Below are 25,764 nucleotides of genomic sequence, written 5' to 3'. Positions count from 1 at the left end.
ACTTAAAGCAAGCTTTCCCAGGGAGAGACACACGGTTAGTTTGGTGTTATTAACAGAATTATGAGGTAATTTGTTTGTTTTTCTAACTACTAAAGCTTTTTACAGTGTGCATATAAAATGTAATGCATGTGCAAAATGTAAGCGGTATGCATCGTAATCAGCAGCGAGTCCAAAGCTGCGGCCATCACATGCACACTGACACATACAGAGAACTCAGACAGGAAAACAAAAATCAAACATAGCAGAACAAATTCTATTTAGGTTTATTCAGGAAGGATGTACAAACGCTCAAGTCGCTTCCACACAGGAGTGAGATCGTCATTTCTAATTCACAAATATATATTTAAATAATTACAGGGGCTAAAGTTACAAAGCCAATTAAGTTATCCGACATTAAGAAAGTTACAGTAGTGACTGACCAAAAAGTACCAACACCAAAATGAAAGGCCTATATTTTTAGTTTATGATAAAACCTGAATGAGCTTTGATCTTTTCACACATTTCTTTTGTTTTTCTAAAAGAGAAAACTTTTTTCTGTATAATATAGGAACCAGCTCTAATTTTACTGTTGTTGCGGCGCTGTGCCGATCTAGTTTTTATTGGTGTGCTAAGAAAAAACTGTTCTGAAAAATGCAGAGATGTGAAAGTAAACATGCAATAAATTGATATTTTTCTCTTGCATTAGTAGTGTACTGCTGTAAACACAAGCAATAAGGCTCACATGTTCATCATCGCACATAAGCAATGGAAAAAAATACAAAGGTGTCAAAGTCTGAGAGATAAATGTGATTTAGTGAGCAATCGGTGACATACTGAAAGTTAAACAAAAACTGTTGACACACAGAACAGCAGCACTTAAAATAATATAATAGCCTTTAGCTGACATACAGAGTGACTCTTTTTCTCCTTTCCAGCTGTTCGCGATCATTAACACCAGTTAGTCAAATTTGTGTTTATGCACACAGGATGAAGCCGTGAATTTTTATGTGATTGTCAGGTTAATTTATTTATTTTTTTACATATAAAGTGACTGATTAATATTCTGTGGCTTTTTGAATTGTCGAGCATCCCAAACGTGCCGCCGTCTGAACCAGTTTAAACAAATGATATTAATTATGTCATTTGCCCTTATAATCATAACTGAACAAACAAACAAAAGCCTCTGTGGGCTGCTGTACTTCCTCAAATGATCCTAAACCCCTTTCTTCCCGTTTTGTGCAGCTTGACTTTAACCTTGACCTCATTCAACCCTGACGAAATACCCCTGAGCCTTCCTCGGTGAGCATAAAACCCACGTTTGCGTCGTAGAAAAATACACTTTATAGACTGCTTCTTTTATAGAAAATATTCCTTCTACAAAACTGAGCTGAAATGTAACTTTAAAACAAATCTCGACCTAGATTAAATCTGATGTCACCCTACATGAGGAGTTGCTGGGAATTTAGCGGTTAAGCTGCTGGGAAAATTAAGTTGAGTCACAAGTGAGCTGTTGTTCGCTGGAATGATCGACAAAAGCACAAGGCCCCCAGATGGCCTCAAAATGGGCACGAAGTCAAAACAAACTAAGATAATCACACGTAATTAACATGTATAGAGCGTTCTTGGTTCCTGTCACATGTAGTGCAATCGTAGTATACAAGAAGTTACTTTAGACGTCTGTACATAAGCAGGCTCTGAGATGCAGGGCAGGCACAGGGTATAAGAACTGCTTCAGGGATGAATGCATGCACGGGGCCAGAGGAACGGACAATCATGGTTGATTCCCATAAAGAAATCCTCAGTCTGTTTTTCCCATTTTGGCAATCAGCTCGTCACAGATTTTTGTCAGTTCTTCGATCTCTTGATTCTGTAAAAAAACAGAATAGAGGAAAGTAAGTAAATACCGTCTAACCACCAAAAATGCTTTTTTAAAAACTCAGCAGCGCTGTCATTTGACAGAAATCATGACCTAGATACCCAGAAGAAGAAAAAACACAACAAAAGTTTTCTTGTAAGCAGTTTCATGTAGGAACAAATTTCTATTTAGCGAACTTCACTGTAGAAGGAAGTGGCTCGTGATCGTTCAAGTGTGACAAGCTGTAACTAAACTTTCATGGTGTGCACCTCAGCTGTGTGGCAGCGCAAGCCAGCTGCATGATCCCTTTAGTTTAACAAATACAAGTGCAAATCATATGTAAATATTAATCGGATTGTTTCTTTAAGTACGCTTATTTGGAAATGATCCAGTCCAAGTCCAGACTATTTATTGTATTCAACTACTTTTTTGGCTTTTCCCTTTGGGGGTCGCCACAGCGGATCATCTGCATCCTTCTCACCTCATCCCTACTATGGACCTTTGTCACACCACCCTTCTGCATGTCCACCCTGCCTGCACTCTCTTCTTCACTGTCTTATTACTGTATTATTGTGGGGTCATGTATTATTGTAGGGTGTACCCTACAATATAAAGCACCTCGAGGCGACTGTTGTTGTGATTTGGCGTTGTATATAAAAGTGAATTGAAATGCATTGTCTATTGTTTGGATCGCTGACCCCAGGTTAACCTCATCCACCTTCGCCATCTCTGCTCCTTGCAGCTTCACACTTGTCTTGCTTGCTCTTATCTCAAGCGCATACCTCCACCTCTCCAGACTCTCTTGCACTTGCTCCCTACTCTCGCTATAAATGACAATGTCTTCTCTAAACATAATAGTCCAAAGAGCCTTCTGCCTGACTTCCTCTGTCAGCCCGTCCATCACTACTACACACAAAATGGGGCTCAGAGCAGATTTTGTATCCATGATGCAATTCACCTTCTGCTGCAGGGCTTGTTCCAGAGACTCGTTCTTCATCTGTTCCTTCCTCAGGCTGGCGGTCATCGCCATGTTTTCTGCGCTCGCCTTTGCACGCACCTGAGCGATCTCCTCATTAGCTCTAAGAGATGCATGAAATGAGATAATTAACAGAAACTGAATCTGTCGAGTGTTTCGTTTCTTATTGTAGTTTTATATTTGCTCTCTACATACTTGTCCAGTTTCTCCTCTGCATGCAGCTTTAGTGTTTGGTATCTCTGCTCCTCCTGCTTGACTCTGGCCAGATACTCTTGTGCACACTTCTTCAACACCTCTTCATTCTCCACGAGGAAACAAACACAGTGCACCTTAGAAGTAATCTTTACAGTGAATGCTTTTGTTATTCTAATTCTTCCTTTAACTCGAGTCTTTAACTAGAGTAATGCCCTACACTGTGATTTAACACGTTTACACCTAGAAGTCTTTCCAATAGAACCACATAAAGTGAGGAGTCTATTTAAGTCCTGGACCAAACTGAGGTAAAGATTTCAGCATACAATTAGTTTTTATGTGGCATCTGACGAAGATGGGAACCATGAAATATTGATCTAAACCTGTGTTGTTGCTCTTAAGACCACTGCCCTTAATCACAGGATACCATCCAACCTTATTCTGACCTAAATCCTCTTACAATCCTCCAATTTGTGCTACTATCAGCTCATCATCAAAGCACTTGGACTTGACAGGCATATACCCCTTACTTTCTTAAAGCCCTCCAGGGTGCTCTTCATATTTTCGTAACGGCGAAAGACGTCAGAAAGCGAGCGCTCCACTGAGTTCAGGTCTGCCAGGGCAGCGTCTTTCTCCATCGTCACTGTGTGCAAAGCCTTCTGGGCACTCACAGTGTTGCGCTGCTCGTCCTCTGACAGAAGAAGAAGCAGCTATTGTTAAGGCGTGGTACACAACTTTTTCTCAGACTCAACTGCTTGAAATATTGCATTTTTATTCACAAGCAGGAAGGAATTTGGTTTTTCACTGATGCGACATAAGAAATCATAACTGCAGGCTCGATAAGAGATAACACAAATTCTTTGGAATGTTTGAATTAATGGAAAATTTTGATTTGATGGAAAAAAAAAATTGTTCAAATATATCTCTCAGTATTTCCACTCACCAATCATCTGAGCAATTGTCTTCTCATATTCTGCAACAATCTTTCTGTAATAAGACACAGAATGGTTTCTAAGGGCTACATATTCATTCATTCTGCTTTTAAAGGTGATAGAGGTGAGATAAGTTAACCTATCGTAGTTTATCAAAACCTTACGCGACCACTCTCATGGTAGTGGCTTCTCATATTTCTAACCTCATCTCATCCACTTCTTTCCTGCAGTCTTCATACTTTTTCTTCCAGTCACTGACTTCAGCCTCCTTAGTGATGATCTGAAAGAAGACGTTTCCTGTGAGCATGAACTGTGTGCATGAATGAAACCTTGTCAAAGTAAAAAAATAAAAATAAATACATAAGTACACTGATGACATGCAACACTGATGAATGAGTGTGATAGAAGAGTGTACCTCCTCTCTGATAAGGGTGAGAACAGCCTGTTTTTCTGCCTCACTGATGCAGATGGAATCCAGGACCTGAATTCCCGTTTTCTGCATCTCACTTCCCCCCGACTTGTTCTTCAATTTGCACGTGTCTTCATACTGCTGAGAGCAGAAGGAAATCAGTCATGCTCTCCTGTGTCTTTTTCTTTTGTACGGGGCTAATAAGCGGTTTACCCACTAAACCGTCGAGAATTTAAAGTTATCTAGGCCACAAACAGTTTTCACTATTTTGGGAAACAGCATTCAACAAAACTCCCATAAAACTGAACAAACTGCACACTTTAACAAAGCTTTTCTCTGTACTGGTTTAGCGTTCAATGCCGTTTTATATTTACACCATATATTCCATGTAAACTGTGCTGTTTTCTTGTTTTTGTGTAACTTTTCTGTTATATGAAGATATTCCACACACCAACTCCTTTCCTTCTCTTTGTTTTCCCTTTTATTTTTCTCTCAAACTGCTCATCTTTCACCTCACACCAGCCGTTGGCTTTCGATCAGCGTTCTTACAGACCTCAATCCTCCTCCTTCTCTCCGTCTCTCTCTCCTCTGTTGTTTTGTCCTTCCCTGGATTACGGCTGTCATATTCTAATCTGCTGAATGATAATTATAATCCATCTGTCACCTGAGCACAGTGGCAGACACTAAATACCTCCTGCAGCACAGTGAAGTCATCGTATCAGTACTGTACTAGTTTTGAGCTCTAAACTGCACACTGAGCATTCAGCCAGACAATCTTTCTATTTTTACTGTGCAGAAGTATCAATTAATTTATTATGAAGCAGCAAAGTACCACTGTTACTTTTACACATAGTGCTGGAACATGCCAGGACACGTCAAAGCCATTGTTTTTAAAGTGAGTGTTTTGTCTGCAGACTGCATTTATACTAGACTACATTTAGAGCCACAAACAACATTCCTGTCACAAGGCAGAAGTTCCAATCATTTTTTTTGGCAAAGTGACTTTTATATATCCTCTGTTTATCCTGCTAAAAAGTGTCACTGATGTAAAAAAAAAAAAGTTTTTCAAGACAGAGCTGGCCAAGATGGCAGCAGAAATTGCAACAGATATAATATAACAGTTCCACAAAGATGTTTTAAGTGGCCAAAAAAAAATGGATTCCTTATAATGTAGGTACAATAATGCAGAGTCATAAAGATACTTGCAAAACAGGTAATTTCTTTATTTTATATATAACCATAAATCCTGTTAATTACAGTCTATTTAACAATATAAGTAGAGATGTTACCATTTCTACTTGAAAACTGCCTAAAATTCGGTCTGAACATCAAGGCTGCATTTTGCCCTCTTTTCATCCAGCTAAAATTTGGTCGCAACATCAAAGTCCCACAAATCTCAAAATAATTTGTCCAGTTGTGAATTTAAGGAAGTACGATAGGCATCGGTGCGTTGGTATTTCTCCAAAGTCATATTTATAGCCAAAATGTAGTCCACAAATGGCATTTACTATTTCACATAAAGTGTCATAATTATTGGAGTTATATATGTTACATGGGAAGCTTACAATTAAGTGCTCATTACCATTATTCTTTATTTTTTCTTATAACGTTTTTATTTTTAACACAGACGCTACGCAAACTAGAACAAATGAGAAACAGACTGTCAGTCAAAGACTTGACTCATGAATGTTAAAAGCTTTGCCTGAGACATAAAATATTGCTTTAGCCCCACCTAGTGTTCACTAGATGGTATTATCATGGAGGGTGCAAACAAACAAAGAATATGCACGACAGCTTCTAGTTTGATGATGTATAAATAGACCAGGTTTCTGGCACAACTTCACCTACTTCCATGGAGATGCATGGAGGAGGGAAAAAGACTAAAAAGGTCAAAGCGCCAACAGCACATTGACCAACATGAAAGCCTCAAGCCAAAAATCATTGGTCTAACAGTGAAATTGCTCTATATAGTAAGACTTTTGCTGTCTTTAAATGGATTGTACATGCAGCAGATGTAGGGAAATGACTGGGTGGGAAAATGTGACGGTATCTCACCACAGAGCAGCAGTCTGATGCCTCAGGTTTGGATGTCACCTGGCAATCTTGGACTAGAAGGAAACAGCAGTCACTGGGTCATTTAGTGCCATATAATGTAACAGACTAGGTTACAGTACACAAAATATAAATGTATTCTTCTAAACAACATTTTGTTGCGTAAAATCTAATTGCATTTATTTTTTTTTTTAAATTATGATGTAAGTATTTCACTCACTACATATATTTGAATTATTGTGAATGTGAGCTGTATTTCAATGCTTCTAGGCCCCCTAGCACATTTTCATAATGATTTTCTTTCACTTTCTCATGCTCATAACTCACAAAGTAACAGGGTTCAATGTGATGCAAAATTACATGTGAAGTTAATGATTACTGTGTATGTGACGGTACAGCAAAGATGACCTAGTTGATGTGCAGTATTGATTAACCCTGGCTGATTGTTTGATCCAAGTGGAAAGCTGATGCAGGCTGACAATTATTAACAGTTATCTGATATTGGGATAGTGTGTGCCCTGTGTACTGTGTGTATTATGGTGAAGTGGCCATGAGAAAAGTAAATACAGTATAAAAGTATAAATAAACCTAAATTAATCATTTGACTCACTGTTCTGGTCCTTTTCTGGTTTGACCCCAACGCTGCTCGCCAGTTTCTCCTCATCTGTGGCGTGGTCTCCATGATGGTCATCCTTCAACAGCAGCAAACTCAATCATCCATAGCCATTGCATGTAGTTTGCAGTGCTAATGAACGAGTCTGAAGCTGCTCAACAGCAGAAAACCTATTAGTGCTTACCTGTCCGTTAAAGTCGTTCTGGATCGGCTGGTTCTGCTTTACTTTGCAGGAGTTCCTAAATATGAAGGCAACCGACAACATCAGCACTAACACAAACAGATCACGTCCGTGTGTGCATACATGTGGACAAGTGTGATGATGAGAAGAGAAATTAGGAGACAGAGGAAGCCTTACAGCTGGGCCGCATAGCTTTGCTTTGTGTGTGCTGAGCTTGCATGCTCTGCTAAAAGTGCTGAATTACACACAGCAAAAAAAAAGCAGATTAATGAAGAAGCTGTTTGCCAAATTTAAATAACATTTGCACAGAGCATTGGAGGGATGTATAGGGTTACCACTAAACCATTTCTCTCATCTACTTAATAAGATGAATTCCACAATTTCTTCCACCTTCACTTTGTGATCAAAGGAGAATTAATGAATGTATGCAAGACAAAAAAAAAGAAAAAAAAAAAAAGAGCTGTAGTTACACCACACAAACATTTCTGCACCTACAGTTACAAAGTACTTACAACAGAACACAGAGGAAATGGACTTGCTCAGCAGTCCTGAGGCCACACAGAGAAAAGGGACACAGCATGACAGGGTTTGAAGGAAAAGGAAGGAAAGACACAGGAGAGGACGGGATAGGAGTCAGGGTAAACACAAGGTGAGTGCAGGATTATTGTTCTTTAGTAAACTGAAAACTGAGGCAAAAACTAGACGGCAGATAAAGCGATCATCCAAACATGTCCTAAACATCTACCTGCCGGTGCTATTTTTACCCTCATATGTTATCGTCCACTCAGATACCCTGAATAACTAAAACTAAAATAAAAAATAAAATCTAGGTAAAAAACAAAACAAAAACACTTTTCTTAAATAAAATAAATAACACTAAAAATAACTGAAATGATATTGTGAACTCACAAAACTAACTATAACTAACTATAATGTGTTTTTGACTTTAATTTGATAAAAATTTGTTTCTTTGTTTTAATCTTCTGTGTTAAGCACATTGAGTTTATGCATAAAGAAATATCAATAAAATTCCGAATGCCATTTCACATCAGGATCATTTTTGGGATATGTTAATAAAACAACAGTTAAGTTGCTTTTTTAACCATCCATTAGTTAAAAAACAGGAAAAAAAAATAACCATGCCTGTGCCGAATCTTTTTTAAAAGCTCGAATTAGTGTTAAATATGGAGTTCTGGTTAAAAACCACCAGAGGGCGATGCTTGACATCTTAACATCGTACGACAAGGGGTTACAGAAACGTTAAGGAGGTTAATACCTTTGAAGAGAAAAATCTTTTTGCAAAAACAAAGCTTTTCTTAAAAATACTTAATCCAGGTATGAAGACAGGACTTCAACATCCAGCCTTTCATCAGCATCCACGGGTTAAAAGCAGGCATTTCAAATAAAATCTTTTCTGACTGAATTCTAAAACTTCTTAAAATAAAACCAACACTACTGCAAAAAAAAAAAAAAAAAAAAAAAGCATTATTAAACACGATAATGCTGAATATTACTTCTTCATTAGAAAGAAGAGAAGAAGAAAAAACAGCTCACAGGACTTTTTCAAGACACACAACAGGCGACCACGGCTGATTAAAATGGGAACACTTTGATCTCCTAGGTTCATTGAGGACAATAGTGAGCATTCAGTACTGTTCCCTACAGCCACTAAAAGAGAAAAGCACTTGTTCAGCTTGAAAATGTGTGAGTCACCCTGGCTCAGATTCAGCATTTGTGTAACTGCAGTCACCGACTGGAACAGGGATGATTATGGCTGATGACTGGAAAGGACAGGGCTTCGTATACAAGTCTGTAACGTACTCACGTGATAATTGACCCTTTGGGCTCGCAGGTCAGTTTTGTGCTTGGTAGCGAAATGTCAGAGTCCATGTTGCCATTGAGCAAATCCGAATCCACACTAATGTCATGACTGAGAGTCAAGTTTGAATCCGGGCTTGAGTCGGACGTCACCGGAGCCTCGTCATCCACCTCGGAGGGATCGGGTTTGTTCAGCGGAGAGACGACAGACAGCGTCGGAGGCCGGGCAGCCTGTGGAAGAGTCTTTGATGGGGAAATGACCACATCGGGTTTGTTACTGAAGGTGAGATTAAGGTTCTGATCCAAACTGAACCTGCTGTTGTCAGGCGAGGAGCTGGTAAGGTTGTTCAGAGAATCGACCTCTTGGGATGGAGCGGTACCAAGATCCTGACTGGAGACTGTATTCAAAATGTGGTTTGTAACATCAGGAAAAACTGTGGAAAAAAAACGAAAAATAGAAGTCAGTTTATTTACAATTTGGGTATGCTGATTTAAACACATGTGGAGACTAAAATGCGCACTAATGTAGGTTTACGGAAGCTGTTTTCAACTCTCTACAGTGAGAGTTTCAACATTTAGGATGCAAAACCCTAAAAACAGACTCATATGTTGCTGACAGCCTTTATCGATCTACTTGTGCCACAGGGCTGCAAAGATATTTTTAATGTGACTGTGATCCTGAAGAGCTGTATCGAAAGTGATCGAGAGAAAACAGCTGTAATAAAATCAGGATCTGTGTCAAACAAGCTTCTGTACAGGATCACTTGCAAAGGATCCAGTTATGTTTTGGTGAGGCAGGTGAAGAGGGAGCCAATCTCATCTGAGATTTGCAGCTGGAAAAATTATATAGTTCAAACACTTAACATGCTGACAAAGAGTCAACGAACTGCTCCGTACAGACTACAGAACTGACAATCTAGAAACAAAAAGAATCCTCTATTTAAATGTCACTACTTAGCTAGTTTGTCATATAAGTTAACTAGTTAACCTTTGTACTGTGAAAAAAAAAAAGAAATTAAATGAGGGAAAAGGGCGAGCTAAGACGGAAAACACCTGGATTCAAAGGTTGAGAGGTGTGGCCCAATACTTTTGTCCATATAGTCTATCGTGAGGTGGAGCGGGACAGCTGGCCATCGGAAGGTTTACTACCCAGCTCCCCATCAAGGTTATTACAATTTTTTTTTACCTCATTTATCTGAATTCTTTCTTTTGTTTGATTACATTGTCCCTCTGTTCAGCACTTTGGCCGGCGCTTGATGTCTTTTAAATGTGCTATACAAATAAAGCTGACTTGACCTGACTTAAACTACAAAAAAGGGTTAACTCTAATAAAGATAAAAACTAGATTTTCGACAAAGAAATTACCTGAAACTATTTAGTGAGCTTGGAAACTCAGCAGACGTTCTGAGTTTCAGTTTAGTAATCATTTCATTACAACTTGCCTGATGAGGCTTCGATGGATGTGTTTGTAAAGACTTTGGATGTATACAAGACTGTGACACTGTACTGGTTTCCTTGCATTTGGCCTCTGACATATGTACTCCATTCAGTAATAACAAGGACTAAACTTAAACTAAACACTTTCAAACAATAAAAGCTAAACTGACGCAAGAAAATCCACTGTGGAAACTAACTAACTGAAACTAAATTAAACAAAATTTCAAAATGAAATTAAAATAAAAAACTACTCAGAAAATACAAAAACTATAATAACTCTGCTCCCCATGGCTGCTTGTCACAGTTCCACTGGGCAAGATACTGAACCCTGAGTTGCCCCTGATGCATCCACCATAGGTGGATGGATTAGAAGGCACATACTGTAACTTTGACACTAACATTTTGCATCATAATTTGCTGCTAATGAAAGAATACAATAGGGGTGTTAACCAACATGTTAAATGTAATAACTTGTGCAAAGCATTGCTATCTATAAATCCACTCCTCCAGTTCCTCCAGACTCTCTGATTGTAAACCATGAAACCTCACATCCCCGTCCTGTGTCTATGTTAAGACTGCATCTGTCTCTGGAGGATTTAACCTTGTAGTGATTCATGAAACTTTTCCTTCTCCTGTTAGAGCACTTAAAATGGCTGCTGGCTTCCTCAAAGAACACTTCATTTCCTGTGTCCTTATACATGTCTTTAAGAGCTAGCTAACAACCACAGCAGCAGCTGAATCACACTGCTGCTGAAACACAGGAATCTCTATAACAAGTCAGACCCCCTCACCCATCCACATACTGTTAAACTTACAATACTACGCCCGTTAATAACGCAACAGGGACCTCTCCGTACGCTAACATGAATCGAGGCTTTGTGGTTTCAGCTCTTTCTCACACAGTTTGCTCTGATCGAATGCTAACGTGAGGCTAACTGAATCACAGAATAAGTTCAACTAAGCTTCAGCTGAAATCAGGATACTTTCGGGCACACAACAGAAACGCCCTTTGGAGACAAGGAACAGATGTAGAGGAACCACACCCAGTCATGCAAAGGACGTATGCACCACCACCACGTGGCTTAGCAACAAAAACAACATCAAGCTGAATTACAGATTCACAGCTCACTGAAAAAGAAAGCAACAGAAGACTGAACAGAGAAACAAATACAAGCATACACACAACTGCCTAAGGTTTCATCTTCATTATTGTTTAAATAATACATCTAGTTAGATTGTGGTGTGTGGATGTTCCCAAGAAAAGGCAGTAGTTTCCCAGAACCACAAGTCTTCTAATTATAGGGAACCCGAGTATCAGTTTCTCCACATTTGATCTTTTATTCATGAAACTAACCCAGATTTTTTTAACTTAACGTGACTGTTTCAGCCCAAAAACTACTTTCAATAACAAATACGGTAATCTCTATTACTGTGTGGCATAGCTTCACATATACTGTGGTTACAAAACACATCCGTGCAAAATGGACACAACATATCCACACACACAGACGAAATCAATAACTTTTTAATCATCATTAAAGGACATGGAGAAACACTTGTGACAATCGCATTTGCTTCCACACAGAAACGCCATCGCCATGGTAATGCCTGGTACTTGTGTCTGTGCGTGTCTGAAAGCAGGACAGCTGAGGAAGAGGGGGTGAGAAGCACCCCAGTAGGCCTTGCTGGCAGGTTCAAAAAGAGAGGATTCAGCCCGCGTCATTTGCAAGTCTGTGCCCCACTGAAGTGAGCTCATTTACATGTCTGATTACCTTTCATAAGCACACTTTGAGCAGATCACAGTACGCCGATCCGAGACCAGATTCTGGCACGCTAAAACTGCATAATGAGCAACATAATATTCCCAGTATGAAGTTACACAAAGCAACTTTGCATTGTCTGAACATTTTAAACGCACACTAGCGTAAATACTACTGTTACAACAAAAGTATCACTTTTCTCCAAATTACAAAAGAAAGCAAAAACAAATCCAACCCAAAAGAGAAGGCATAATTATGAAAGTATTAGTCTTCAACAAGCTATTATTCTTAAGTAATAACAATAACTGTGACATATTTCTTTATGTCCGCCTGTCTAAACTGACTCTCAGTGCAGATTTAGATCAGACATCTTAGCAGCTACCTGAGAATTAGGCCAGGTATTGTTTGAAACGCTTATGGATTATCTGTGCTTCCGTACCAATACAAATACATGTTATAGAAAGTATGGAAGACTAATTTTCAGCATTGTGTCACACAAGAAAAACCGGCTTGTTACCCAGCCCCACCTGTGAGTGTCAGCAGTCAGTCCGATTAGGCTTCATGCGCAGAGGTGCTTTTAACACCCCTCTCAGAGCTAAAACAAAATCACAAATGATTGGAAATATGTGGCATGGTCCATTATCCTGATGTAAGCAGACATTCAGGAGTCGACTGTTGCAGCCACAGTGTAGGACAGGGCGTAGGTGCTTCATCCCAACAGCACTCAGACTGCACAATAACCACGCAGGATAAATACCAGCTAAAAAACCCATCTGTAAACATTATCATTCCCACTGCACTGTAAGTACATATATAAAAAAAATCTGTGTAATTTACTGTATTTGGTAACCATTTGTCCATACAAATCGGGGTGATAGGGTTATTTATTTATTTATTTTTACCACATCTTTAATTAACTTTATCTTCCTGAGCCTTGTCGTGATAACTTAATTTTCTCAGTGCGAGATTAATTGTGTGCATGTCTATCAGAAGACACACAGGCACAGTGTGGTCATAAAGGGATGGACATGGTCAACAGTTACACACCCTTACATCATACAGCAGAATGTATACATGTTTTCATGCTGTTTAACTCACTTAGATCATCTTTCTTACCCTTCCTTAATCTCAGTTTGCTCATATTAACCATGTCTGTGTGCCTAAATGCTGCCATGTCATTGGCTGATTAAATAACTGAATATGTGTAGCTAATAGAATAAATGTGGTTTACCAATTTTGTTAATCAGGTTTTCATTTTCTCAAGCAAAAAGCTTATTTTGTTTATGAAATGACTAGAAACCAATTCATGTCTGTTAAATAAGAGGACACAGAGTCATTGCCTTTTCTGTACCACCAATCACGCTCATCCTGCAGGTAGGGTGGATTATGACAAGTGTACGAACACTGGGCTAGCTAAGCAGCTGAGCAATCTCACCTGAGTGGTTGGAGTTGTCCAGTTGGCCCAGCAGCTTCACAACACTCGGAGACTCGGCCTCTGGAGTCTCAAAGGTCCCCTCGGAGTCCGAACTGTGAGACAGAGGAATGAATAGATTCATGAACCTGAGCTACAACTGAGCTCAACTATTCATGGTATTATCTGGAATTAAAAGTCAAATGTTGCCTTTTGAAAATAAAATGTGCTGAAAGTGTGAAAACACAATATACAACATTGTATTTGCAAAAATCTTTAGAAGATGGGATAAAAATAAACATCACATTGTCTGGTTTAAAGAAAGCGTTTCAGACAACGGTGTGCTGTCTGTGAGAACAGAGAGGCACTTAAAAGCTTCATAAGCTGCACATATGTCCTACAAACAGCTACTAAATTATGTTTATAAAACTTTAAATGCTGTTTTGGGGCGTTGGATCGTCTTGTTCCTTCTAACAAACACAGAACAGGTTTTCAGTATGGAATTCACGTTTTTTTAAGTGACCCAAGCACAATAGAGCTGAAAGTTCAAAGTGACCAAACATAAAGTGCTTTTATTTTAAAGGAAGTTAGAGGAAGGGAGAGGAGAGGAAGTGAAGCACTACAAGGCCACCTGCATCCTTTGCTCTTTAGTAACGACACACTGTGTCCCGCAACACACAAACACAGACACACACGCAGTCTTTGGGTCTGCTGTGTCAGCTGCCACGGCAACCAGCCAAAATTTATTTCCAAACTGTGGAGAGACTTTAAAAAAAAGGAGGGACATCAACAGCAAGGGTTTGTGTGTGTGTGTGTGTGTGTGTGTGTGTGTGTCAGTCACTTCAAAGCACATCAAAATGTCTGCACTCTAATGAAAGACAGCACAACAAGCAACAAAGCTCACAGTCCCAGCCACACTTCACCTCTGATAACCAGCTCACACAAACACACTGACACTCTGGGGCTCCATACAACCCCACCATCAGCAGCTAATCCTAATACACATAGCCACTCACCCCCTCACTGTGTACACACACACACACACTGAGTCACATCCCAGTGACGGCCCCAACGGCTGCAATCTTGGAAGGTTACTTAGAGACTAGAAATGGACAAGAAAGAAAATCTAAAGCTTTGGAAACTGTGGGTTTTTTTTCTCCTGCCCACAGTTTTCAGCAACTGTTCTCCAACTACCACAGAGCCCTCACAAACACCCAAACACACATAAAAACAGGCCTAGGCAGTCCTACCGTTGGTTTCTCAAAGAAACATAAAACACATAAAACAGACACTCGTGAAACAGCAACCTGAGCGCCTGTGTTTTAAACAAGAATCTGTTTTTAGCAAATGATAGCATCATCAATCCTCAGCACAGGAAAGCATCAGAGATTATCACAGCTCTGAGCAGTTTGTCTGCTGTAAGTGATGCTCTGTCTCTTTGTATACAACCACCACCTGTCAGCATGACTCAGGGAAGTCATCTCACAAACACCCACATTCACAATCAACCTGCGAGAGTCCGTGGCATCAAATCTTCTCTATCAGAGTGTATTTATTATACTGCAGCAGCTATGTTTCTCTATTCACTTCATGCACTCTTACATGTCTTCTCCGTTATTCTTCGCTGCGGGCTGCCCATCATCAGCTGAACCTCCAGTCACTGCTGACCACGTCCATTTCGCCCACTGGACCGGCGACAACCAGGACATCCTTGCGACACGTTCAGTTCCGAGTGTGACGACACTTCTAAGAATTAATAGTGACCTTCCTCTTCCTCTGTTTCGATTACTACTGCTGTCAACGAAACTGGCAGTTTATCTTGGAGTGCCGCAAGAAAAGAAAAGAAAAGAACGGCGAACACGAGTGCACGATCTGTGTTTTTGATTCTCTTCCTCTTCTTTTGCCTTGTCTGTTTGCTGTCTCACTTCCTCCTCTTGCTTAGCCGCTCAGATTTCCCATCCTGCTCTTCTGCTTTGTTGACGTTCGTGAGAGAGAAACGTGCCTCACACTGCTGCAGCTGCTTCTGTTGCCGCTCTGCTCTAAACAGCACTGACTCACACGGCACAGATTACTGGAGCATCAGTATTCACTCCTCCCTCTGCTCCCCTCCTTTTTTCACTCTCCGCTCTGTCTGGGCGGACGATCAGCTGGTTAACAGACATCAGCTCGCCCTGCTCCCACATGTTTGCTAACTCTCTTGTTTATCCTCAGGAGTTTGCCTTTCCCCGCGCCGATCCTTTCAGGGTCAAGCGAGGAGAAGGGGGGAAAGGAGAGCCAAAGCTTCCTGTTTAAAGAGGCAAGAAGGGTTTTCTCTGGGACAGACAGACTACTACAGAGAAAGTGGATGAGGTGATCAGGCTAAGGGAGAAGAATTAATAGGGCATATATACATTTTAAAAGCTGTAAGTATATGAAGTATTCTGAAAAGACTGGTGCAAATGCTATCTGGAAATTATACCCTGCTGTAAAGCCCATTTACTCAACATCACCCCCTCCCCCCACAACTATAAACCTTAAAGCACTCATTTATACATCATGACACAAGCATTTCTGAGCATTTCACAAACTGCTAGCTACTATGCTTGTCACACAAAACCTCTAGAGTTGTAAAACTATCCAGTCAGCCACAGCTCTCTCAAGAAAAATACCTTTTTAATTCAACGAGCCAGAGAATGACCAGACTGCTTTGAGCTGATAGAAAGGCAACAGTCAAGATAAGCAGAAGAACATCTCTGAATCGAACCTTGAAGCTGAGAGGCTATAACAGCAGAGGACCACGCAGTCCTACTCTTGTCAGCTCAGAACAGGAAACAGGCTCAGCTCACATGGGCAAAAACTTGGCTGATCAGAAATCATGAAAGCATCAATCCATCCTGCCTTGTATCAACGGTTCAGGCTGGTGATGTTGGCGTAACGGTGTGGGGAATATTTTCTTGGCATATGAGCATCGTTTAAACCTCATAGCCAAACCTGAGTATTGTTGCTGACCACATCCATCTCTTTATGACCACAGTGTATCCAGGACCATGGATAACAGACTATCAGGATAAAAGTCAACTTTTGAACATGACACTGAGTTCACAGTAAACAAATGGCCTCCGCAGCCACCAAAACTCAATCCAACAGAGCACATCTGGAATGTGGTGGAACGGGAGACTCACATCTTGGATGTACATTTGACAAATCTGCAGCAATTGTGTGATTCTATCATGTCAACATGGACCAACATTTCTGAGAAATATTTCCAGTTGAATCTGTGCCACAAAAAATTAAGGCAATTCTGAAGGCAAAAAGAGGTCAAGGCCAAGGCACATCTCACAAAGTGGGTGGTGTATGTACTCTGAGAGCTTTCCAGATGCGATAAAATCTTTACAACTTTGGCTGCTTTAAAAACAGACGTCCTGGCTTTTTATTATCATGGATTGAAGGATGTTTCTTACAAATTAAATGACTGAGATGTTGCTCAGTCAATTTGCTTAGTGAGACTGAAAGGTACTTTAGCTGTAATTTGCTGTAACAGTTTGACTTGGCAACACAGAGGCCCGCATGAAAAAGAGGATTCGAGATTAAATATTTCTAACGAGGACTAACAATAGTCTCTTTACCTTTATAATAATGCAGGCAAGTAAAATCTGAGCTGAGAATAAAGTTGCTGATCTAGTAATATGTCATCAACTAACAGAGCTACTATTCACTTAAACGATCCAAGCCAGCCTGAGGACAAATCAATACAGCAAACCTAAATTCAGCAGTAACGATGCAGCTCAGCACGACACCGGCAGAATAAAGCATTTCGCTGAAAGCTTCATCGTTGCTCACACAAATGCCTCTGAGGTTGCTCATGGGTGGCTTATGTAAGTCCAGGCTTTCACATTTATACCTCTCTCCCTTTCTCTCTCTCTCTCTCTCACACACACACACACACACACACACACACACACACACACACACACACACACACACACACACACACACACACACACACACACACACACACACACACACACACACACACACACACACACACACACACACACACACACGGTATCTAGGCCAGATGAGATGAGATGTATTCTCTGACAACAAAAAAACATGAACCATGAATAATCTAATAACAGGAAGAAGCTCCAACTACTGTGAAAAAAGTGACCTGGGAATGAGAACGAAAGCATTTTATTGCTTATGCTTTTTATTTGAAGGTGCCCGTCCTGCCATTTACTGCTCCCACAAAACACGTGGAAGGAAAGACAGGAGCGCTATTATCACACTGAGCAGATCCACAGATACACGCAGGCAGCAAGAGAGGGAAAGATTAACCAGTGCACTCACACATATTTTTTTACACACTGGCGAACACATAAAAAGAGGCTCTGTTCAGCCTATGATGAGTCGACAGCGAAAACAGAGCAAATGAGAGCCATGGCAACCGGAAAAGACTGATTTAATTAAGCGCACAGAGACGGGGGAAGTGTTAGAAAGGCGAGAGGCAGAAAGAGGGAGATAATAGAAATGAAAAGATCTGGGATATGAAAGAGAAAAGAAAAAGAACGTTTGGGGCGGGAGAAGAATCTCAAACATTTGTTTGTGCTTGCTTTTAGTCGCCTTTGTTCCCTTATCAGGACAGATGAGAAGACAAACCTGTCTGTCCTAGAGAGGACGGTCTGCCTGCAGCTAACAAAGCCCTTCAAGCAGCACACAAAGGTGAAGTGAAAAGGCCATGCAAGATTATTTATTCAATTTCAGTTACAACAATGGCTTTAGATCTTAAAACCAAGCCAGCTGTTTGGAAACATTTTAGTCCAGTGTAGAATGAGAAATACAAGTTTATTCAAAGTTCAAATAATCACGATCATTAAATAATCATAATAAAGTAGCCATATGTGATATACACTATGTGCTGCACAAACTTTTCACCCTGCAACACCTGGAGATGTGAACTGGCCATACGAGGAAAACAGTAAGTAAAACAGTACACCGTCTGTGAGTGGAAATATCCCTCACTCTCTCCCTGGCAGAGGCACAGACCGCAGACAGAAGCAGGAGGAAAATACAAGGGGAAAAAAATCAACTCTTATGTAATACCTTGAAACCACAAATAGCACACACAAGTAACAGTGGCAAAGCCCACACATACACGTTCTCCTATAAGTGGTCATCGGCTCTCGTAGTAACACACACACACACACACACACACACACACACACACACACACACACACACACACACACACACACACACACACAAAAAGAAACGACTATGGCACATTAAAAAGGCACACTCCTACACACTGGACCACGTCTATTATATGGGTGTGCTGTCAGTTAATGTAGCAAGAATGCACATCGTTAATCACGGAATAAATGTTGACTGAAAGCAGCATGTGTGGTTACGAGCTAAGAATAAATCGGCCGTGATAAACATGTCTGTGAGACGCAGCAGAGGGGATGTGATACTGGATGAGATAAGTGTGTGTTTGTGTGTAGACTAAGAAGGAATTAGTGGGGCATCCCAGCTATCACAAACTGTTTATTTCTATGCCTAATCCATTGCATGATGATATAAAGTTAGCCGCCCGACGCTCACTTTAGCGCCAGTATAAAAGTTTACACACTGCCTGTAAATACTCTTTGTCCTTAGATGAATACTATGATTTCACTTTGAAATTTATCAAGTATTTTTTAAATTTGGACATTCTTGCGTTTCCCTCTTCATCAGCTGGACAAAAGCTCACCTTTTCACAAAAAGTGGCCCTGTGTCTCACGAGACGAGCAGATTGCTATGATAAACTGTTGGAAATGTTGTCTTTATACCCAAGGAATACTACACTATTGTCACTTATTGTCTCTTATTCACGTCTTACATTTTTATTTTACATCTTTTAGTCTGTTCTGTGTATTTTATGGTATTATTTGGCTTTTTTGTCTTTCTCCTGGCCGCAAGACACATTTTACCAGAAAAAAAATAAAGTTAAGCTGTAGCTGAAATGACTTTGGTCAGCCCCAAAAGGTTACAAAGCCTTTGATTATAACAGTCATCCCAACCTGACTTTATGTTTCTATCCCCAGTACAGCTAAGAATAACAGAGTCATCAGCATGTTTTGTGTCCCGTGTAATTGCAGCTTACATTCTTTTAATGTTAGATTTCAGCTCCGGCTGTGTTTCAATTAGAAGCTGCATTCAAGTGAATGCGCAAAATGTCATCCTTGAATGGTTCTTCTTTGATCAACAATCACACAGCACAAATGCTAAACGGCAAACATGTCATGTGACGTACACACCAGTGCTACTGCGTCCAACCTCAAATGGCTAAAATTAAAAAGTAACATTTTATTTTTTTATTTTTATTTTTTTTAACAGATTCAACTTCCACTTGGTGGAATACAAACATAACAGAGCCTGGATTCCCTTTTAAAGACAGTTGCCATGAATTCCTGAAATAAGTCACTTTTCCCATAACTTTTACATAAGAGCATGTTTAATGTCTCACAAAAGACAGTCTGTTGTAATATTATCTAATCCAAACGGAACACTATGTTGGCTTCTTAAAAGATATGGCTCCATCTAGTGGTCATTTTTTGGAACTATTCCTCACGTAAGAAAAACGAAATGACACAAAGGCCAACACTAGCTTCAGTCAGCGATTCAATAATACAAAACATGGATGCAAAAGGAGTGGACATGACACAAAAAATAAATGTAAAAAAAAATCATGTGTCATCTTTGGGAGCCTAAATATTTCACTCCTGATGGGATGGGAGTGTCCTCTTTAAAAATGTTAAATGTTCTCCATAGAACACAAGGGGTCACTGCATGATTAGATTTATATGAAAATGGTGCCAGTTATTCACAAGGGCCTTCAAAATCACCAAATACTAACCCAGTTGAACACCCGTGGGAGATTTTGAACAGCTCTCTCTCCAAAACCATCATCAAACCCCAAGATGAAGAAATAATAGCCCTCACCCCTCCAGTGAGGTTACACAGACTTTTAGAATTAGAATCAGGTTGTTCTTGCTGCACTTGTTGCCACATCAACTTACTAAAAGAATTTATGGTATTTTAATTTTTCATCTGTCGGTAGGTGGAAACCTGATGCTGTTGTTAATAATTACTACCCCATTTCCAAAAAAGTTGGTATTCTGTGTGAAATGTGAATAAAAACAGAATTCAAATGTACCATGTTAAGAAAAATACGAGGTCATTTTGAATTTGGCAGTAACAGATCTCTCTTTTAACAACAGTCTGTAAACATCTGGGAACTGAGAGACCAGCTGTTGGACTCTGGGGAGAGGAATGTTCTCTAATTCTCGCTGGAATATTGGATTCTAGCTGCTCAACAGCCCTGGGTCTCCTTTGTTGTATTTTCCATGTCATGATGCTCTGAGTGTTTTCAGTTGGTGAAATGTCTGGACTGCAGGCAGGTCAGTTCACCACGTGGAATCTTGTACTATGAAGACATGCTCTTGTCATTGATGAGGCATGTAGTTTAGCATTTTCTTGCTGAAATATGCAAGACCTTCCCTAAAAAAGCCTGGATGGTTGCTCACCTCACCTACTATAAAAGGATGCTGCATCCATGTTTTCCCAAAGGAATTCCAGATTCATCTGACCACAGAACAGTTTTCCACTTTGCGTCTGTCCATTTTAAATGAGCTTTGGTCCAGAGAAGTGAGCAGCATTTATGGATCCCATTCACATATTAATCGTCTGAACTAAAACAGACAATCAATATGGCATGAAAGTTTTAATCTGCATTTGTGGATGGCAGAGTGAATGGTTTTCCAGAAAAGTTCCTGAGCCAATGCAGTGAGGTTTGTAAATGCAGTTTTCCTGCAGATTTGTGAATCTGTCTATCGTTACTTTTCCAGTCTTTTGTTGCCTCGTCCCAACTTTTTTTTTGCTGCCATCAAATTTAAAATGACCAAATATCTTTCATGAAACTGTAAAATGTCTATGTTTAAACATTCAACAGCTTTTCTATGTTCTGTTGTGAATAAAACATTTTTGTCTATGAAATTTTAGCAGTTCAGAATTGCAAAGCAGTAAACTATTTTATCTTAATCTGATGTGCTGATCAGAGCTGTGATTAAAATTTTGGTGGGACAGCAGAAGATTTTCAGATTTCAGTCTGGGCGGTGGCATTCTTCAGTTTGGGAAGGGCTGTTATAAAAGACACACAGAGATAAATTTACACAAAGAGAGACTGGTGCTCCAAATTCTTTGGTATGCTTTTGGGAAGCACATCGCGAAAGAGTACCTGAATATTTTATAGAGAACATTCAATTATTTGCGTCAGAGTGGAAAACTAGCTCGGAGTGAACACAGTTACAATCATCAGAGCCAAAGCCCTTGCAGTGCTGCAATGCACTAAAATAACCCGACTGACAGCGACATGATAAAACAAAGAGAGAAAGAATGAGGCGATGAGATAATAAGAGAGGACTGATGCACAGGCACCAGCTGAGCTACTGTTTTGGACTACAACAGGAACAAAAGAGCACACAATTCCCACACTACAGTTCATGTCCATAGTGTGGGAGGGAGTCGACACACCCCACTGCAACTTATGTTTGTATTTACATTCATATCTTCAAATCAAATCAAAACAATTTTAACTGCCATTAGAAAGCCAATATAGCTATACTTATTCTTAACAGCATTTCAACATCCAATGTATGGTGCAAATCAAAGTTTTTACCTGTTAACTTCACAATTATTTAGCCGTGATTTTCATCTTTATGCTGGTAATACCCCACAGCGAAGCCTTATGCTTAAAATCAATGCTTATCCTTAGATTTGTCACATCTTCATGTATTCACAATACATGAAGACAGTGACATTTCACTCCACGTTAGATTGATTTGTACCATGGAGAAGGAAATGAGCTCCAAATGCAGGGCAGCTTTTTCCCAAGTGAGACTCTCTCTGCGTGTTCAGGGGTTTTGGAGAGCAAAGAAAAAAAAAACAAAAAAAAACAGTGTACATCTAAGACTGCTCCAGTTAGGATATAAAATGGATGATGAAGCCAACTAAATTTAGATCCTAAGCTGAAAGCTCCTATCCCACAGCAGTGTTTGGTTTCCCAGTGTTCTCTCAAAGAGGACCCCAACCCCCATCTGACCTTACAAAAACACAGATGGATACAGAAGACTGGAGTATGCTTGAGCGGTGAGATTTTTTTTAAACCAGCTGAGCATTTCTTAAACACGGCTTTGTCTCAGTGTTTGTCCCTTTGAGTTCTCTGCAGCTTTTTCTTACAGTTGCTCTCTGTGTTCTGCTGCCATCTCCAAAATAATATCAGTTTCAGTACATGGCGGCAGTGCTTCTCATATTAACAGCCACTGACAAGAACCACAAAAATAACACACAATGCGAAACTGTTGTTTCGCTACAAGGAGCTTAGAAAAGCTTTTAAGTAGGACGAAGTGAAAGGACTCGCTCTTTGTGACAAAGGATTAAGAAAAAGAAGAGGATGAGCGGTGACTGGGTGCTTTCTAGCCTCAGCTCAAACATTTAAATGTCCTTTTTTCCAATATAAGTGTTCCAAACAGCTGCGGTTTTCACATCTCACGGGTCTTTAAGGATGTCAAACATGATGCATGAACGAAACAGGAATCTGCAGTACCTGAAAGAAATGGACTGCACAATTTGTACGATTAACGCAATGCAGATTAGGGTTAGAATTAGGGTCACAGCGGCATAATCAAAACCTGCCAGCAGCATTGTGTTTTATACTGTGGTAACTACAGCAGCTGTCAAAACTGAACTGCTTTGGACCTTCAGCTCATGTTATCAGCTGCGCCACTCCTCAGTCAAGCTCGCTTGCTTTCTGCCTTTAGTCTGATTTGAATACCTAACTAGTATTCAAACTCCCACGATGGGCAAATTTGCCTAGCACAGAAAGTCCTGTTTGCCTCAGTGCCCCAAAACTGCACTTTGATTCCTTATCTCCCACTTCTCTTCCTCCTCACTGACAGAAGCATCCACGTTAGACAAAACACCAAAGAGCTGGAGCATCTCCCCACGCTCACAGACAAACATACAAATGAAGAATCTAGCCTTACATGCTGTTCTTCTTGCGAGGAGAGCTGACAGATCCCTTCCTGTGCTGGCTGAGAGAGCCCCCCATGGCAACAGCAGCGTCTGTGCTTGGTACAGGTACGTCTCAGATGTCTTCTTCCACTTCCGAGTTTCACCTCTGTGTCTCCTCCCGACAGTCTGGCTCAGCTTCAGAGCAGTGCGACACACTGCTCCTCATGGCTGACTAGTTATTATTTAACCAAGCGGCCTCTCCTCTTTCCTCTTTCACAGACTCTGTTGATGCTCTACGGAGCATCATCAGCACTACACGTGAATGGTGACAAGTCCCGCCTCCTTGCTCTACTTCCCAAGCTTCATCATCTCCCTCTCTCTCTCTCCTTCAAAACACACACACACACACACACACACACACACACACACACACACACACCCCAGACCAATAGCACTGCCCTTTGGAGAAAGACAGAGAGGTTAAATGTGTGTGTGACGGGGGAAAATTAGGATCAAGCATAAAGAGTTGGACAGGAGGCAGATACAGTGTGTGTACCAGTGTGTCATGGGGGGGGGGGGGGTATCTGGCAGACTTGACAGAATTGTTTAAGACAGAGAGAGCCTCTTCTATTGTTCGTGGGCTGAATAACAGATCTGACATCCAGGGGGAGGGAAAGAGTTGGTGGCATAAAACACAGCTCCACTTGTTATATCACATTCCTGCTACCTGCTGTCACCCAAAGCCCCCTCCCCCAAAAAAGAGATTTAACATGACAACAAACATGCCCTTTCACTGTAAGGAAGTATTGTTTGTACACTTTCATTTCTCATGTTGATTGGTTAGATTTTGACCTCTTAACCCTTAATCAGCCTCTAAGTTTACTTCAGAATCAGGTCATACAGTGTGATTAACATGACAAGAGGCTTAATCGAGGCTGATAAAGACTAAACACTGTTGTGAAAATAAAAAAAGCTATTGTTTAACCATTAATTTGAAGGAAAGCGCTTATAGGGTTGGTCCAATCCTCATGCTGAGTCACAGTGCAGCAGAGACGATTAATTAATAAATAAAGAAACCACAGCTCTTGATACAAGTCAGTCTGACCACGTCTGTCTCTAATGATTAAAGGAAGAATGGTTTAAAACCTCAGAGTGTTGCAGGGTCAGTAATTGGAGTCACCCAAAAGCTATAGCACATAATTTCCTCCCACTGAAGTGAATCACACGAGGCTCAGTATGGAGGTCCCAGCTTTTGAATGACACATATTTTTACCCAACAGGGACAACTACGGAAATGCGCTGAAAATATAAAAGTACAATTTACCAGCTATTACTACAAGCATGGACTCTTTTGTGGTCTCTCAGTTTGGGAGCTACTGTTTTATCGTTTTTTATCGTTTGACCTGCAACATGCATTAAAAAAACCCACGAGCATTAAAACGAAGACAAACACCTCTGACAAAAAGCTTTAAGACTAACCGTAAAAACAAGTTCAAGACTTTGACTTACCTCATTGCTTTTGCCAAAATCTGCAGGCCAACTCAACCGCTGCGACTGATAGTGTGTTTATCGCTTAACTGCGCATGCCCGAGTGATTTGCTATAGTAACGACAATGAGATCGTTACATCTGAGAATTATGAGCTGCGTCCTTCGTGTGTGGTTTACTTTTTTTTGGCTGCTCTTACTTACTTTAAAACATCCCCTCGTCTTTGTTTGAAGGATTTATTACTTTGCAAATCTGAATTGACTGAGAAAGTTTTTTTGTGTTGCTTCTAATCAAACGTTAAAAACTAAATAAAGTAAAAGATTTTTTTTTTTAAATCTATGAACTTAAAAAAAATATATATACACTTTTGAAAAAGCTCATAAAATCACGAAAATGAAATTTAATATACATGTACAGAAAGTTTGTCATGGAAACCTGCCTGATGAGGCTGTGGTACATATTTTTTTATCTATGACTGCAGAAAACATGGAGCACAGCCTCATCAGGCAGGTTACAAGGCGACTGCTGAATGTCGCAGTTGCTGCCAAAAAGCCACTAAAGGCAGACTGCAATTTAAACACTGTCTCCAGGTAGACAACAGGAGTGATTCACCTCCTGCTTTCAGGCCTG

The 25,764-nt window shown here is 40.3% G+C and overlaps 1 protein-coding gene across 5 annotated transcripts; it reads right to left on the bottom strand.

The window, feature by feature from the left end:
• Positions 1–239: 239 nt before the first annotated feature.
• Positions 240–25,232, bottom strand: LOC146562484 (transforming acidic coiled-coil-containing protein 1-like). 5 transcript variants are annotated; one of them, XM_085294252.1, is made up of 14 exons: positions 15,218–15,710; positions 13,640–13,731; positions 9,015–9,441; positions 7,702–7,737; positions 7,193–7,247; positions 7,006–7,087; positions 6,399–6,451; positions 4,350–4,481; positions 4,138–4,214; positions 3,946–3,989; positions 3,533–3,693; positions 3,006–3,112; positions 2,793–2,913; positions 240–1,846 (listed from the first exon to the last, which is right to left on the bottom strand). In XM_085294252.1, exons 1-14 carry the CDS (start codon positions 15,322–15,324, stop codon positions 1,778–1,780), a joined length of 1,563 nt encoding a protein of 520 aa, XP_085150378.1. In that variant the 5' UTR covers positions 15,325–15,710; the 3' UTR covers positions 240–1,777. The 5 variants fall into 5 exon arrangements, with proteins under 5 accessions (XP_085150378.1, XP_085150377.1, XP_085150376.1 ...); XM_085294251.1 differs by lacking the exons at positions 7,702–7,737; positions 15,218–15,710 and adding an exon at positions 25,157–25,232 and having other exon boundaries at positions 4,350–4,484; XM_085294250.1 differs by lacking the exons at positions 7,702–7,737; positions 15,218–15,710 and adding an exon at positions 23,680–24,021 and having other exon boundaries at positions 4,350–4,484.
• Positions 25,233–25,764: the final 532 nt, after the last annotated feature.

Source organism: Mchenga conophoros, linkage group LG12 (genome assembly GCF_057382185.1).
Source record: "Mchenga conophoros isolate Kocher_MC1m ecotype Shallow Benthic linkage group LG12, M_conophoros_male_GT1.1, whole genome shotgun sequence".
Lineage (NCBI taxonomy): Eukaryota > Metazoa > Chordata > Actinopteri > Cichliformes > Cichlidae > Mchenga > Mchenga conophoros.
This window is presented reverse-complemented; position numbering and strand designations above follow the sequence as displayed.